The sequence below is a fragment of the Lepisosteus platostomus genome, chromosome 13 (assembly GCF_059453375.1).
Source record: "Lepisosteus platostomus isolate fLepPlt1 chromosome 13, fLepPlt1.hap1, whole genome shotgun sequence".
Classification (NCBI taxonomy): domain Eukaryota; kingdom Metazoa; phylum Chordata; class Actinopteri; order Semionotiformes; family Lepisosteidae; genus Lepisosteus; species Lepisosteus platostomus.
In genome coordinates this window covers 35,195,228-35,208,953 of record NC_142623.1, presented here as the reverse complement: position 1 = coordinate 35,208,953, position 13,726 = coordinate 35,195,228, and the positions used below count along the sequence as shown (strand labels likewise).

The following is a 13,726-nucleotide window of genomic DNA, read 5'->3' as shown; positions in this document are numbered from 1 at the left end:
TTTAAAATATCAGACTGTGATGTAACAAAACATTTTTTTTTACATTAAAATGACAGTTTTACTGTACTCTTAGTTACTGAAAACCCCTTTATTTTATTTTTTATTAGGTTTTACCAGTTTCAGACTGCATGGTTTTGAGATACTGTTCCCATTGAATCTTGAAAGCTGGTATTGCTTGGATTTTACATTGTAGACATCATGACTTAACCAGACTGCCGCACATTTGTAATGGACAGAATTGCCCCCCATAAACTATAGGAAAGAACTAAATACCTGAAATGTTTCGGTTTTATTGGAGATATTATGGAAGCCCGTTTCCACCAGGGAGTAAAAAAACAACGTGCTATGGTATTTCGCAATTGCGCCATTGTATCTCAGAATCACGAGATTAATTGTGACTTAAAATCTCAGAATTCCGACTTAATTTCTCATAATTACGAGTTTATATCTCGCAAATGTGACTTAACATCTCAGAATTACGACTGCATATCTCGCAATTGCATCTTTTTTATCTCAGAATTACGACTTTTTATCTCGGATTTGCGACTTTAAAATAGCCAACATTTCTTGGCATTTTGTTGTTGTAATGGATTTGGGTTTGAGGGCTTGTGCCCTCGTCGTTCCCACTCTAGTATGTCCCTCACTGCATGTGCTCGAACCCAGGTCTTGCCAGCTGAGCTAAAGAAGACCTTCTTTAGCCCCGGCGGCCAGCATCCCTGTTATGCGCAGGGGAGGGCGGTGCCGTCACCACACTGCAACCAGATCATACAACCTGTATGTCCGCCGTTCCATTACACCATATTCAGAAACCGTACAGGATCTATAGGCCTGAAGACTTGCCTTGTTAAGTGCCCTGATAAAAATCAAATTAATCATACTAATTTTTATGGAATCCCATTTCCGCCAGGGAGGTTTCCATAGTACCCCGATGGAATAGTGGATGGTGGGCTTATTCTTAAATAGACACTTCACATCCAGAGGAATTCACAATTCTAAAAGCTGAAAATTATACTTTTTTCATATTTCCATTGTATGTCTTGCCTTTTGATTCTTTAAATTTCTAATCAAATTTAAGTAAAAAAGGAATTGTACTTTAAATGCATTAAAAGAGGGAGCAGTATTATACCATTTACTTTTGTGGATGAAGTATTTCACGAAAATAATTAGCAGATTAATAATAAGAACATATTCTTTATCCAAAACAGTTCTAACGATAATAAAATATCAAAATCTTTAAATTTAACATTTACCTTTAAATGTTTAACAATAACATTTTACAAATCTATCCAAAACAGTTTTGTATATATGCAATTGACAAACAAATGTAACAAAGATTTCTTCTCATTATTACAAAATTCACAAAAAAATTATGACAAAAGTCATCTTATTCGTGTTTAAATCTAGAAAGTGTCAATTTAACAGGATTAAATCTATGAACAATCTTAAATGAAATTTCTTTAACTTTATTTGTAAGATAGTATCTATCAGCAATTGTCCAAACTAATTTCCAATTTATATTCCTAAAGATAGCATTCCAAAGAAGACACAAGAAGGCAGGCATACTGTAACAGCACGGTGGGCTTCTTCTGCCAGATGAACAACCTGGCCTGGCTACATTCTTGCTGGCGCCAGAAGTGACATCAAAATTGTGAGATGTGAAGTTGCAATTAGCAATATAAAGTTGTAAATACGAGAAATGATGTCGGAATTCTGAGATTTTAAGTCGCAATTGCGAGATGTAAAGTCGCAATTGTGAGATACGGTACTGTATGAAGTCGTAATTCTGAGATTTAAGTCGCAATTGTGAAAAATAAGGTTGGAATTCTGAGATTTTAAGTGCAATTGTGAGATAGAAATGTAATCCTGAGATACAATGTTGCATTTTTTTACTCCCTGGCGGAAACGGGCTTCCATAAGATATTCCTTGTGTGGCTATATAGATTTATACAACTAATGGTTATGGAAATGTTTGCCTTGATGTTATGTATTCTCATGTGAATTTTTTTTTCTCTAAGTATTACAAATTTATCTGTGAGTTAAATGCTGGAACATTTACAATACCACTATTTTATGCCTACATATAAGTCATGAAATCTGAAATAAATCAAAAATCTCTTACGTTTACATTCTACATACTGTATTAATAGATTCTCTTGCTTCCTACTATTCTTTATTTAGTTTTGATAGTTTTACTTTTGTAAAAATCCTTAAAATATTTTGTCTTATAAATAGGTACAACAAACTTTGGATTTAAAGAAAAAAAAAGTGATTGTATTTTAGTTAGTCAGATCATAAATTGCAACTAGAAGATTTAATTTCTTCCAGAAGAAGAAAATTGTCCTATTTTATACAGATGTGAATCTAATTAGACCACCCAATGATAATTGATTTATTAGTTTAAGATTTCAAATTACCACTTAGAATTTTCATGCTTTTGGAAAATAGTCCTATGCTTTGATTGTCCTGTGAGAATTGTGGTGTGGGTATATCACAGAAGGAAACATATAGCTGTAAGGTATTCTTATTTTTTATTTTTGCTTATGTTGGATTTATAAATTATATCTTGATCTCTTAATAGAACAAATTAAATTCTTTGTCTTGTCATTAAAGCCGTTATTTTAGACTCACATGAGACACTTCCCAGTCTGAATTAACTCTTGCTTACAGTATATGTGAACTTAATAATAATTTGGACTTCAATTGTCTGATTTTCAATTACCTATATACTTGCATTACAATGGAGTGTGAAGTTTGTCCTGAAGAAAAATGATAACTCAACCCTTATAATATTCACAGAGTTTTATTTTTCTCCGTCATAATAAACAATGATTACCGATCCTCATTAAACCTGTGTAGAGAAGTGGAAAAGTGCGACTATGTTTTTACTTCATGTCTCTTAATATTTATGTAAGGTTGTGCATTCTGTCTCATCTTTCCAGACTTCCCTTTATCGGTATGAATCACACATTATTATTTGTCTTTTCCTACAGTACACTCTTGAATGTTTTTGTCTGCTCCATAAAATCATTGAGCAGTAATATATTACTTTAATTTGCTTTCTGGTTAATAAGAAGCAAAAAGTAACTTGGAGACCGATCTTGATCTGAAAGGCATCATAAAATGAAAAAATGCTTCCATTACCATGTCTCGATCATTATTGTCATAAACGTGTATTGATAGGTTAAATTGGAAATATACTATTTTTGTACAGTTTAGTCACTTACCAGTTCAACACACGTCTGATTTTTCCAGTGTAGAAGGGTGACTTTCCTGAAAGTTGTAGACCTGAGATTTACAAACTAAATGGAAGTGGGATATATTGTAAGGAAAATAAATGGTTCAGGGAAGAAAGACTTGATGATTTTTATATATATTTCACTAAAAAATACAATATATTTTGTACTTAGTCACAATGTGAAAACTTTCCAAATTTTTCTTCCTTTTTTAATGTCTTAGCATTTGAAATGTCAGCCAGTCTGAGTTTCATGGTTCCACTTTCTTTCTGTTTTCTTTCCCCTTTTTGGAGGAGACATTTTGTCTTTATATCTGCCTCTACAAATAACTATTTTTTATTTGAATGCACAGCAACATGTGGAGTCATAGTCTGCCAGATTTCCACTCACCTGCAAAAAACTGATCCTTATACAAATTAATGTATTTGTATTTTGTGGGAAAACATGCTTATCACTTGCTTTTAAGTTGTAATACCTGCCCCAGAATAACTTTAATATTTTTTTGCAAGACAAAATAAAAGTTTTAAAATACTAGATTGCATTCAGTATCAAAATACATTATTTTCACTTGACATGACTTAATCATATTAAATGCTGCTTTTTAAATTAGTTAAATCCATTACTAAGAATTCAAAAAGGTATCTAACAATGTATGCTTTTCCCATTCAGACAATGAAAGATTTTCAAAGATCATTTGCCTTGTCTGTTGTACCTTATTGGATGTTTTTGCTGTCTGACTCTAGGAGGAACCCCCTATCCTGATCTCCCCATGAGTGAGCTCTTTTACAGCGCCCTCAAACGAGGCTACAGAATGTCCAGACCTACTCATGCATCTGAAGAAGTGTGAGTCTTTCAGTTATGTCAGTGGTTGATTTGGTATGTTTTTTTACACTTGTTTTACAATCGAGAGACTTTCTGTAAGTAAGAATTCCATTGTACCAGTACCGGTTACATATGGCAATAAAGTTCAAGTTCAAGTTCGATTTGTTCTCTCATTTGTGCCTTGTGCTTTGCTCATTTTTATTACTATAAGGGAAGGGGTCTGATGGGGTCTTTTTGGTTTATTATTTCTTCCAGTTACGAAATTATGAAAAAATGCTGGGAGGAAAAATATGAAAAAAGACCAGAGTTCTCGTATTTGGTTCACGCCATGGGGAACATGCTGAGCGACAGCTACAAGAAGGTAGTTAGACGACTTTTGCTTACTACTTTTTTCACAGTCGTTCTTTTGCCTTTCCATGCAGTCATTGTCCAACTTATTATTTTATATCCCCGTAGAGGTATAACCAGGTGAATGAGAGCTTCTTCAAGAGTGATCACCCTGCTGTTGCGCACACAAAGCCGAGAATGCCAGGCAGCCAGGTGTCGCCTATCACCTTGCCGGGGACAAGGCAAGACGCTGAAGGCGAGGAAGCCCTGGCCTCTGACAATGAGTACATCATCCCCATCCCGGACCCCAAACCAGAAGAGGCATGTGAAGAAAGCAATGACACAGAGGCAGAAAATCCCACAAGGTAACATGTTGCCTTCCAGCATTCATTGCAACTGAAATTAAAGGAAGAAAAATTACTCCTTTTTGCAGTGTGCAATTTTTGTGGCATTTGATCTCTTAAATATAAAACACAACTAGCAAAATTGTGTTATGACATGCTAAACACTGTAAATACAGTATATGGCAAACATAGAGCAGCGTATGGCAGAATGTTTGCACAATGTAAACAGTTTTGCCATATTCATTAATATGTTTCTTTTGTACAGTAAAGCGTGTGCTAATACATATGTCTCTATTACACCAATGAACATAAATTGGGGATGATGAGACAACTACAGGAAACAGGCTTTTAATCTTCCAAAAATATGACTAAAAGGGAAATCATGTATTGCCCGCTATTGCAAAACCAAATGAAATGTTAAAACCAAGCCTTATTTAAAAACATATTTAATTACAATGTGTTTATATATCATTATGTCTATTGAATTATATCATATTTAATCTAATTTATTGTATTTAACGCTTTCAGCTAACTGGTTGACCGAGACCAGTTGTTATTTTAGTTCCTGATATTTACTTTTAATGAAATTACATTTAAATGAAATTAAATTTTTTTTTGAAAAGTTAAAGACATGGCTTGTATTCATTTTTTAATTATAAATTCTGCCCTTAAATAGTTAGAATGTGGACTTTAAATAAACATTTTCATTTTATTTTTATGACTTAAGCCAGACATTTATTGTGAAGTAGTTACAGGAGGTGCAGAAGTGTGAATTCTGAACATTCATTGGTAGGGCAGGTCTCATTGCAAATTGTGGAAAAAAACAATTTAGGCAATTTAAAAATAAAGAATATACATTTGGGAGCAGAATGTCCATAATTATGGCACTTCTCATAACATTATTTCGAGAACATTCTCTAAATTTTCTGGGTAAAAACAATGAGACATTTACAATGGAAGGAATGATAAAGCTAAATTAACCAAGCTAGATTTTTAACAAGAAGCGACTTGATCAAGATATTTTTCATACAGATTACTTGGTTCAAACAAGTGTGATAGCTGAAACAGTGCAACCTAATGCAGAAGGAGATTTTCAATTAGATATATTTGGAATTATTTTCCTATTATTTGACACACGTGAAATCTCAGTAGCCAGAAGACCTCACCCTTACTTTATGCTTATGCTAAATACATGTCTTTTTTTGTTGATAGCACTGAAAACCTTAAAGAGGTCAGTCAAGCTTCTGGTTCCTTAGAAACATCCATCACAGATCCGGAAGAAATGGGCTCCAGTTCATCTCCAGAGGAGGAAAAAACAGAGCCAGAAGTAGAGGAAAGTTTCCTATAACCGACCCAAAGGTCCTCCAGCAACCTGCATATACTCACTCTCTGGTTTAAGAGTGAATATGGACCTACAATGTCTGGATACAGCTGGCGTAAATCAAAATGCTTTCAACAACATGCTTTAAAACAAATTGCTTAGCAGATATGTGCAGGCATCAGTAACATCTAAGCAATCATTTCAAGGACACTGTTTAGATGCAATATAGTATGAGAATTGTATTGTTGACGAATTTCTTGACAATAATCACTGCTCCACAGCTGGAGTTCCATATAAAAATACAGTTTTAGTATACAACGTTATCTGAAATTGTCTGAAACAGTGGATTTATTGAAATCTATGTAATTTCTACTGAGATCTTTGTAATCATAAAATACCTGATAAAACAACAAAATGAAGAAAAACAACCCTTGATATTTAAAGCATGATTTTCCTCCAGTTGTATCTCTCACAGCTTCAGGTGTTGAGCAGTATGGCTGTGTAGTTCTAATCACTTTTAACCCCCAATCCATGAAAACTAAATGCAATCCATATACCAAATAGTATTATAGTATTATATTTTCAATAGTATTATACCAAATGTTACAAATAGCACAGGAAAAATGTAAAACAAACATCTTATCTTTTTCATCATTCAGAAAACATTATGATGTTGATACAATCCTCTAGAGGATCTAGGACAAATAATTATATAAAATTATGGTACGAGTCTTTGTTTTAGAATTTTCTCTGTGATTACAGTTAACTTTCATTCATTTCTAAGATATTTATATCATCCAAATTCTAAAAGCATTTTTCTTTAGGTACTGGTAATGTTATGCCACTTTAATTAAATGCTATATGAGGAGTCTAGTGAGAAAGTTATGTCTGACTCAATGCTTCATACATACAATATAGGTTTGCTTTGAAATTCAAAGTTTATAAGTCTTACATTATTTCAACCTTTCATTTATTAGGTTCAACAATCAATCTATTCTTTTAAAAGGTTCACATACTGTTCACATGCATGAACTTTGTTTTGCTGAAAGTTAAACAGTGGTTTAATTTCCTGGTTTAATTGAAAATATTCTGATAAGATATCAGTAACACCCAAACTGTTAAATTATAGTACAATTAAGATTTACTGAAACTGAAAATGTACTCTTGCTGCATAGCTGTATCACTGCCCAGTATTAATATAAATAGAGTGTACACTTCAAAGTATGGTATCAGTTTTATATGTGTAAATATTTACTTTTTATTTTATGTATAAAGGGAATCATTTTTAATTACCATGTTATATGAACAATCCATCAATTTCTAGAACCCTTAGAATGTGTAAGCTATATAAAAGTACATCAACCCCAACATGAAGCAATTAGCAATTATAGACTGTATCCAAGACTCATATTGCACAAAGAAGAAAAGATTAAAGTGATTTTTGTAACAGATTTGTACTGTAATAAATGCACTTCTAGAAGAGAAACTAGCCTCATTGTAAATTATAAATTTAAATATATTTCTGCTGGTTTTGATATATAAGAATTGTTTCCAGGTGTTTTATGTTTAAGTTTTGTAAAATGAATGTTTTACAAAAATGTTTGTAAAAGTTCAGTTAAAAAGGGAAATATAAAGGTACTTAAAGATGAAGGAATTCGTAACAGGTTTTTGCTTAAATGTTACCCTTATATTGTTGTGTATACTGTATATTAAATTCTACAGTACATAGTAACTGGTGGGTAACTATCAGGTACTGGCAATTATAACTAAACAGAGATGAAAATGTACAGTGGTGTTATAATTCAGTAAAAATAGCTAGTGGTTTGACAACTGAAAACAATTGAAAACTGTTTTTTCAGAGTGAAAAGTCTGAACTTTACACTACTACATACAATGTGTTAACCAAACTGTGTTTTAATTTTTTCATGAGGAGTTGTGAGCCCAGTTGTTAAGAAAACTTTGTTTATTTTTTTTTCTTAATGTCAATTGGAGCATTGTGACATTCACAAGACGATGACTATGAAATCAATTTCTAATCACAAGTATTAATGCCATGATTGTTTTACAAGAGGACAAAATGAAATTTTTATTGTACTCAATTCTTGAAAAATATTCAGGGAAACTTTAACATGTGAAGCCCTTAAAAAGAGATTTTAATTGATTGTACTTCAGTATAAATTCATCATAAAAGCTTTTTCAGGCTCCGGCATAAGATATGTCTGAATTCTAGATCTAATCAAAGACTATAAGCTTTTCTAGTATGGAATTACTTTCAGTTTGTTGTATATATTTTACAAGATGCTAGCAACCATTTAACAATTCCATGCAGTCTCAGTTTCCATAGCTGAAAATGCACCTTGAAAGAAATGCAATTTATTACATTTTTGTTTTCAATTCACAGACTGCTATCCCTTCACACTTTCCCTTGGATTGTGTCTTGCTGTACATTTACTGTACCTCCAGTCATTAACCCCCCGATCTCTCCCCTCTCATTCCCTGCCTGTGTTCTTTATGCATTCATGAAAGGCTTCATAGTTCAAACACTCTATATTTAATGCCTCATTTTCATTTTGGAATTACCCTCTGCTTGTTCCTTTGCAGCCTGAATGCTGACACAGCTCCTTGCTCTAAATGATAACATGCTTCATCACAAGGACCATGGACAAAAACTGCCCATTCTGAGCAGATATGCAACATTTAGAGCAAATACTGAAATTCTGAAATACTGGTCAGAAAGTCAGTTTAGAGACAGTAACTGTAGAGTAGAAATCATGAAGACAGCATGCTGGAAGATGGTGGACATATGCAACACATCAGTCCTTGGGCATTTTCTAATTTTCTGTTAAGGGGAAAGATGCTGAATGAATTTGGTTAGTAATTTTAATGGATGGAAATAAAGTCATATTATAATCATCAAAGTATTTTCTTTTGAGAAAGTTGTTTTGTTTAAATTAATAGTTATATGTAATAAAAGCTAGTATAAGAGAATAAGCCTCAGAGAATGTGATAGTGGGAAACAGAGTTCATATATTAGGCAAATATTTATATGAATGCAATAGGAGATTGAATTCAGGTGATGGGTATTTTCGAAGTGGAAAATACTGCTACTAAATGCACTTAGTAACAGTACTATAGCTGAAAAATATATTTCTTTTTAAATGGGCAATTTGAGCAATTCTGTATAGTGTTCCTATGTTTGTGTATAATTGTTTTATCGTATCATTTCAAATGTCATCCATGATTTATATTGGTTCAAGACTGTAAATATATTTGTCAGTGGAGAAGTGTCCCAAAATAGATTGAGAAGGAATATGTGAATAATACATGCCTGTTCCTAAGCAGAACAAATTCCTTCAATTGTGCAAAATGTGGTTTCTGACTCAAAAGATTAATCATGACGTCTGGACAAGTCCTATTTAAAAATCTCACACACAATGGTCTTTTCGCTGTCCTTCATGATATAAATTGGCTAAGTATTTGAAAAACAATTTAATTCTAACATTGCAATTATGTTCTTAACACTTCAAGTGGCAAGGGTATTATGCCCATTTAACATGGAATAAAATGGATGCCATTTTTTCCTTCACTGACAAATATGATGTATCGCATTTATTTTAAAAATTTCTGTGTACTGGCAATATAAGGGTCTTAGTATAAAGGACAGTCAAGGAAGTATCTATAATATGCACATCATTATTATTACATCTATTTTAAAAGAAAACATTGTGACATATTTTCTTACTGTCACACAAAATTCCTAAAGTGATAAATGTTTTTCTCATTTTTTAGTGATCGTTGTTGCATATATACATTTTTTATTAGCGCTGTGTCCTGCATTAAATGTAGGAAGTAAAACTTCCCAGCTTTAGATTTTTCATTGCTAGACAACTCTTAAAATAATTCAATATTTAAAAACTGACCTGAGCCATTTTCTTTATTTTCCTTCTGTTTCAGAGCCAGCTGCATAGCTATATCAACATATATGATTTTTGTTTATTCCAGGTACTTCAAATACACAATGATTTATAAATTTAAACAAAGTAAACAAAGGCACCTTTTGGCACACAGTGTACAATACATTTTCTACAGTATATCTAACCATACTCTTCAAGGCTGTGGTACCAAAGTTATAGAAATATGTTTACAGTGTGTATTGTCATATATTTGAATTATATAAAGCAATCATTTTTTTTATATTGCTGTTCATGAAAAACATTACAATAAAAATTGTATTGTCATTTATGAGTTTGTTTGATTATTATAACCTTTTCCTTCTGCAAAAAAAGAAACATCACATTATCACAATATAACATTCTCTTTTTCAGAGGGGAACAAGAACAAGCAAGGCATATGACTCTTGTCCCTAAGTAATAACTCAAAATGATAATTAGCAGATACTGTAGATACCCTCTGGATAAAATAGTCTGATGAAGCTCTTGTTCATAGAATACTGAGGTAACATAGAGCTCTGTATAAACACTTCAACACATATAATTTTTTTAATATAATTTCCAAACATTTTGGTCTGCACATGGCGATATTATCTGAACCATTAACGATGAAATTTTATATTATTACTATTATTTATGAATCCAGTATGCTAATACAACTACTAAATCAAACACCATAATTGACTCTAAAAACCCACTTACAAATCTGTACATGACCAAAAGACTGGTATAGTGATTATCTATTGGTAAGAGTAGAGAGGGATGTTGGAGGTCGCTTTCTATCGAAAGTTAATTTTCTGGCATTTTTGGCAATTTTGGGGCAAAAAGGGATTATTTTTTGTATTGTGCTTGGTCTAACTATTAATCTGACAGTTTCGATTTTTGACAATGTGAACATGGGAACACCAGCTCATTTTAGCTTTCCAGTGCAGAACGCATCTGCAAATTAATATTATATCACAGATCAAAAAGCTTATTTCAGGACAAATAGTTATTTTTCTGTTATTTATATTAATCTTTTCTGCATGCAAAACAACAGATAAATTACTATCCTTTAATATTTTGTGTTATAAAAACAACTTTTGTGGTAGGATGTCTTCTTATGTACTGTATTTGGGCTATAGTTCCCTTCCAGCTTCTGTGTTAGAGAGATGTGTGGCAGCTAATCGACTGAAACTTGTAGGACAAAGGACCTGATTATGCAGATTGTGGTTTTATCCTTGAGGGGCTAAAACTCAAAGGTCAAGAGAAGTAAAAAATAAACACACTTGTCTGCCTTGTGTAACTGGAGTTTTTAGCTGGAAAACTAAATGTGTTTGCACAATGAGCAACAGTTTAGTTACAATGTATGGAGCACCATTAGAGATTTTCTACCTTCCTCTATGTGACGGTGAAAATATGAGTATTTTATTAAATCTACAAGGAGACAGGAGCTAGGATAGTATTGCTAATTTCCGTTCACTTTGAATTTACATTGATGAAGTCTCAAGTCTCTGAACAGATCTATTTTTTACAACCAAGTGGACAATGCAAATGAAGACGTCTCAGTGTGATGGCAACATAATGCATCCTGCTTTTACTAATATGGACATCTGCGTTAATGAGTGGGGATACTGTATGTGTGCTGCCTGAGAAATAATATTTAGACTTTATTATTATAGATGTTTTATAAAGGAAGATGGCATGTAACAGCAACAGCTATAAAATGATCACCAAATCTCACACCTGGTGACATGATAAAACAGGAGACATACAGAAAAGAGCATGATCTCAACAATCTTCTTTTAAAGCCATCATCTGTGGTGTGCTAGAAATTGGACAATCCCAGATTCTTTGAGGAGAGGTGACTAAGTGAGTTCTTTCAAATGATGACTCAGCCGTAATAGCACTCAGGTGCAACAGTGGTGGTTTATTTGGACACTGCTCCCTACAAACCAACAAAACAATCATGTATACTGCAAAAAACAACAAAATAGAACGAAAGTACACAATACACAAACAATACACAAACACTTCCATTGAGAGTTATAAGCCAGGAGTTGTACCACACTTGGGTCGTATCAGCTAACTTTCTCCTGGCCTAGCTAAAGAGCTTCCTAAATAGATATAGCCCTGCCCCCTCGGACCCTACCATTGTAACATTAAAATTACTGAGCTGCATGAGCTGCACCACTCAGCATTGACACCACAAAGGTGCAACCATCTCCCCTTGAAGTTCTGTCATGGATGCAGGTTTCACACATGTTGTTTGTTAAGGGGTGAATTTGGGCCATGCTCCCAGATCCTCACAACATAATCCCTCATCCACTTCCCAGGCCACCATACCAGAGGTCAGACAGTCCAGGACATATAGTGAGTAGTGACTATCATCTTTGTAAATGAGAAATAAATGTATGGAGTTTTAACTGAATATTTTTGTTATTTGTTATCACTATGGCCTCAGTGGAACCATCATTTTTCTGTGAGAGACATCCAACTTGTATACCCAAATACCATTTTCTTTCAGAAAAATATTTACTGTAATGTGCACTTTTTGCAATAAGAGTATTTTTTGTCTAATGATGGGTGTGAGCTCTTTGTCCAATCACAATGCTACAGGAGACAGACCTTCTCATGACTTCTTTCTGCCAATTCAAAACAGCAGTCCATAACTGCTACATTTTTCAAAAAAAAATATTTATATATTATATGCGCAAAAAGATGGGATGAGAAGTCATTAACTGGTTTTGTCTCCACTCAATATTACTCACACCATTAAAATGGTTAACTCCAGACCAGAGCCACTGCACTGCATTTTAGTTTCTGTTATGTTTAGTGGACTAGAAATGGGTTCCAGTCCACCACAAGGATTATCTCCCCAGTAATGCTGATTCCCATTTGTACAACTGTGTTGACTGGACCAAATGTGGTAAAATACCTCACACAAGGGCACAAAAACAGCTGTAGGTCATGAGCCTAAGGCATACCCATTTCACAATGATAATTCTGCAAACATTGTTGTGTAGCTAATTCTAAATTATCACATAGGTCAGTGTTCAGAAGCATTTCTAAAGATCAAAATCCTCGATTTCACAGAAATTAAGAGCAATCTTTTTTGTTTGTGTGAAGGCCAAGTTTCACAAGTTTCATGTGCTACTTATTTAGACCCAGCGACTCTAATCTGAATGTTGTACTCATGAACCACAACATTATTGAAGGTTTATTTTAGTTTTTAAACATAGGTTAGGTAAATAAACACCAGTCTGTCTTAATCAGGCTTAGACCACACATTTTAAGAAAGGTGACATTAGGAACATCAGACAAATTTGTGAGCCACATTTACTTTCTTATGACGTTCTTGTTATTATTTAACAAACTGAGAACCTACCTATCAATCTGTATCTTGCATTTACATTTATTTTAATAAAGACATTATTAAGTTTAACTGATTATAACAGTTCACTATAAAGTCTTCCTATCAGGTATAGCAGCAAAGACAATTTAAAAAAAAAAGTAATAATCAGCAGAAGCAAAGCCTGAAGAAAAGCTTGGTTTGAAAATGTAGGGAAAAGGTTCATGCCTTATTTCAGGACCCAACAAAATGGTTTTAAAACTGTTAAAATTTAATCTTGGCCATCTTTCTGAAAAATAAAAAGCATGTTCTCACAAACAACCTTGAAAATATCTTCGCAAACCATGCCCATCATGAGGTCTCTCCACAACCCTTTTTTTGAGTAGAGCATCAATGAA

The 13,726-nt window shown here is 33.3% G+C and overlaps 1 protein-coding gene across 5 annotated transcripts in view; it reads left to right on the top strand.

Annotated features, from left to right (window-relative positions):
• pdgfrb (platelet-derived growth factor receptor, beta polypeptide) overlaps window positions 1–10,285 on the top strand; it is a 41,672-nt gene extending 31,387 nt beyond the window's left edge. For all 5 annotated transcript variants that reach the window (XM_088604358.1, XM_088604357.1, XM_088604356.1 and 2 more), the window contains 4 exons: window positions 3,977–4,076; window positions 4,311–4,416; window positions 4,512–4,747; window positions 5,939–10,285. In XM_088604358.1, coding sequence (XP_088460484.1) covers window positions 3,977–4,076; window positions 4,311–4,416; window positions 4,512–4,747; window positions 5,939–6,074 — 578 coding nt within the window. In that variant the 3' untranslated portion in view covers window positions 6,075–10,285. The remainder of the gene's footprint in view (window positions 1–3,976; window positions 4,077–4,310; window positions 4,417–4,511; window positions 4,748–5,938) is intronic.
• The last annotated feature ends 3,441 nt before the right edge of the window (window positions 10,286–13,726 follow it).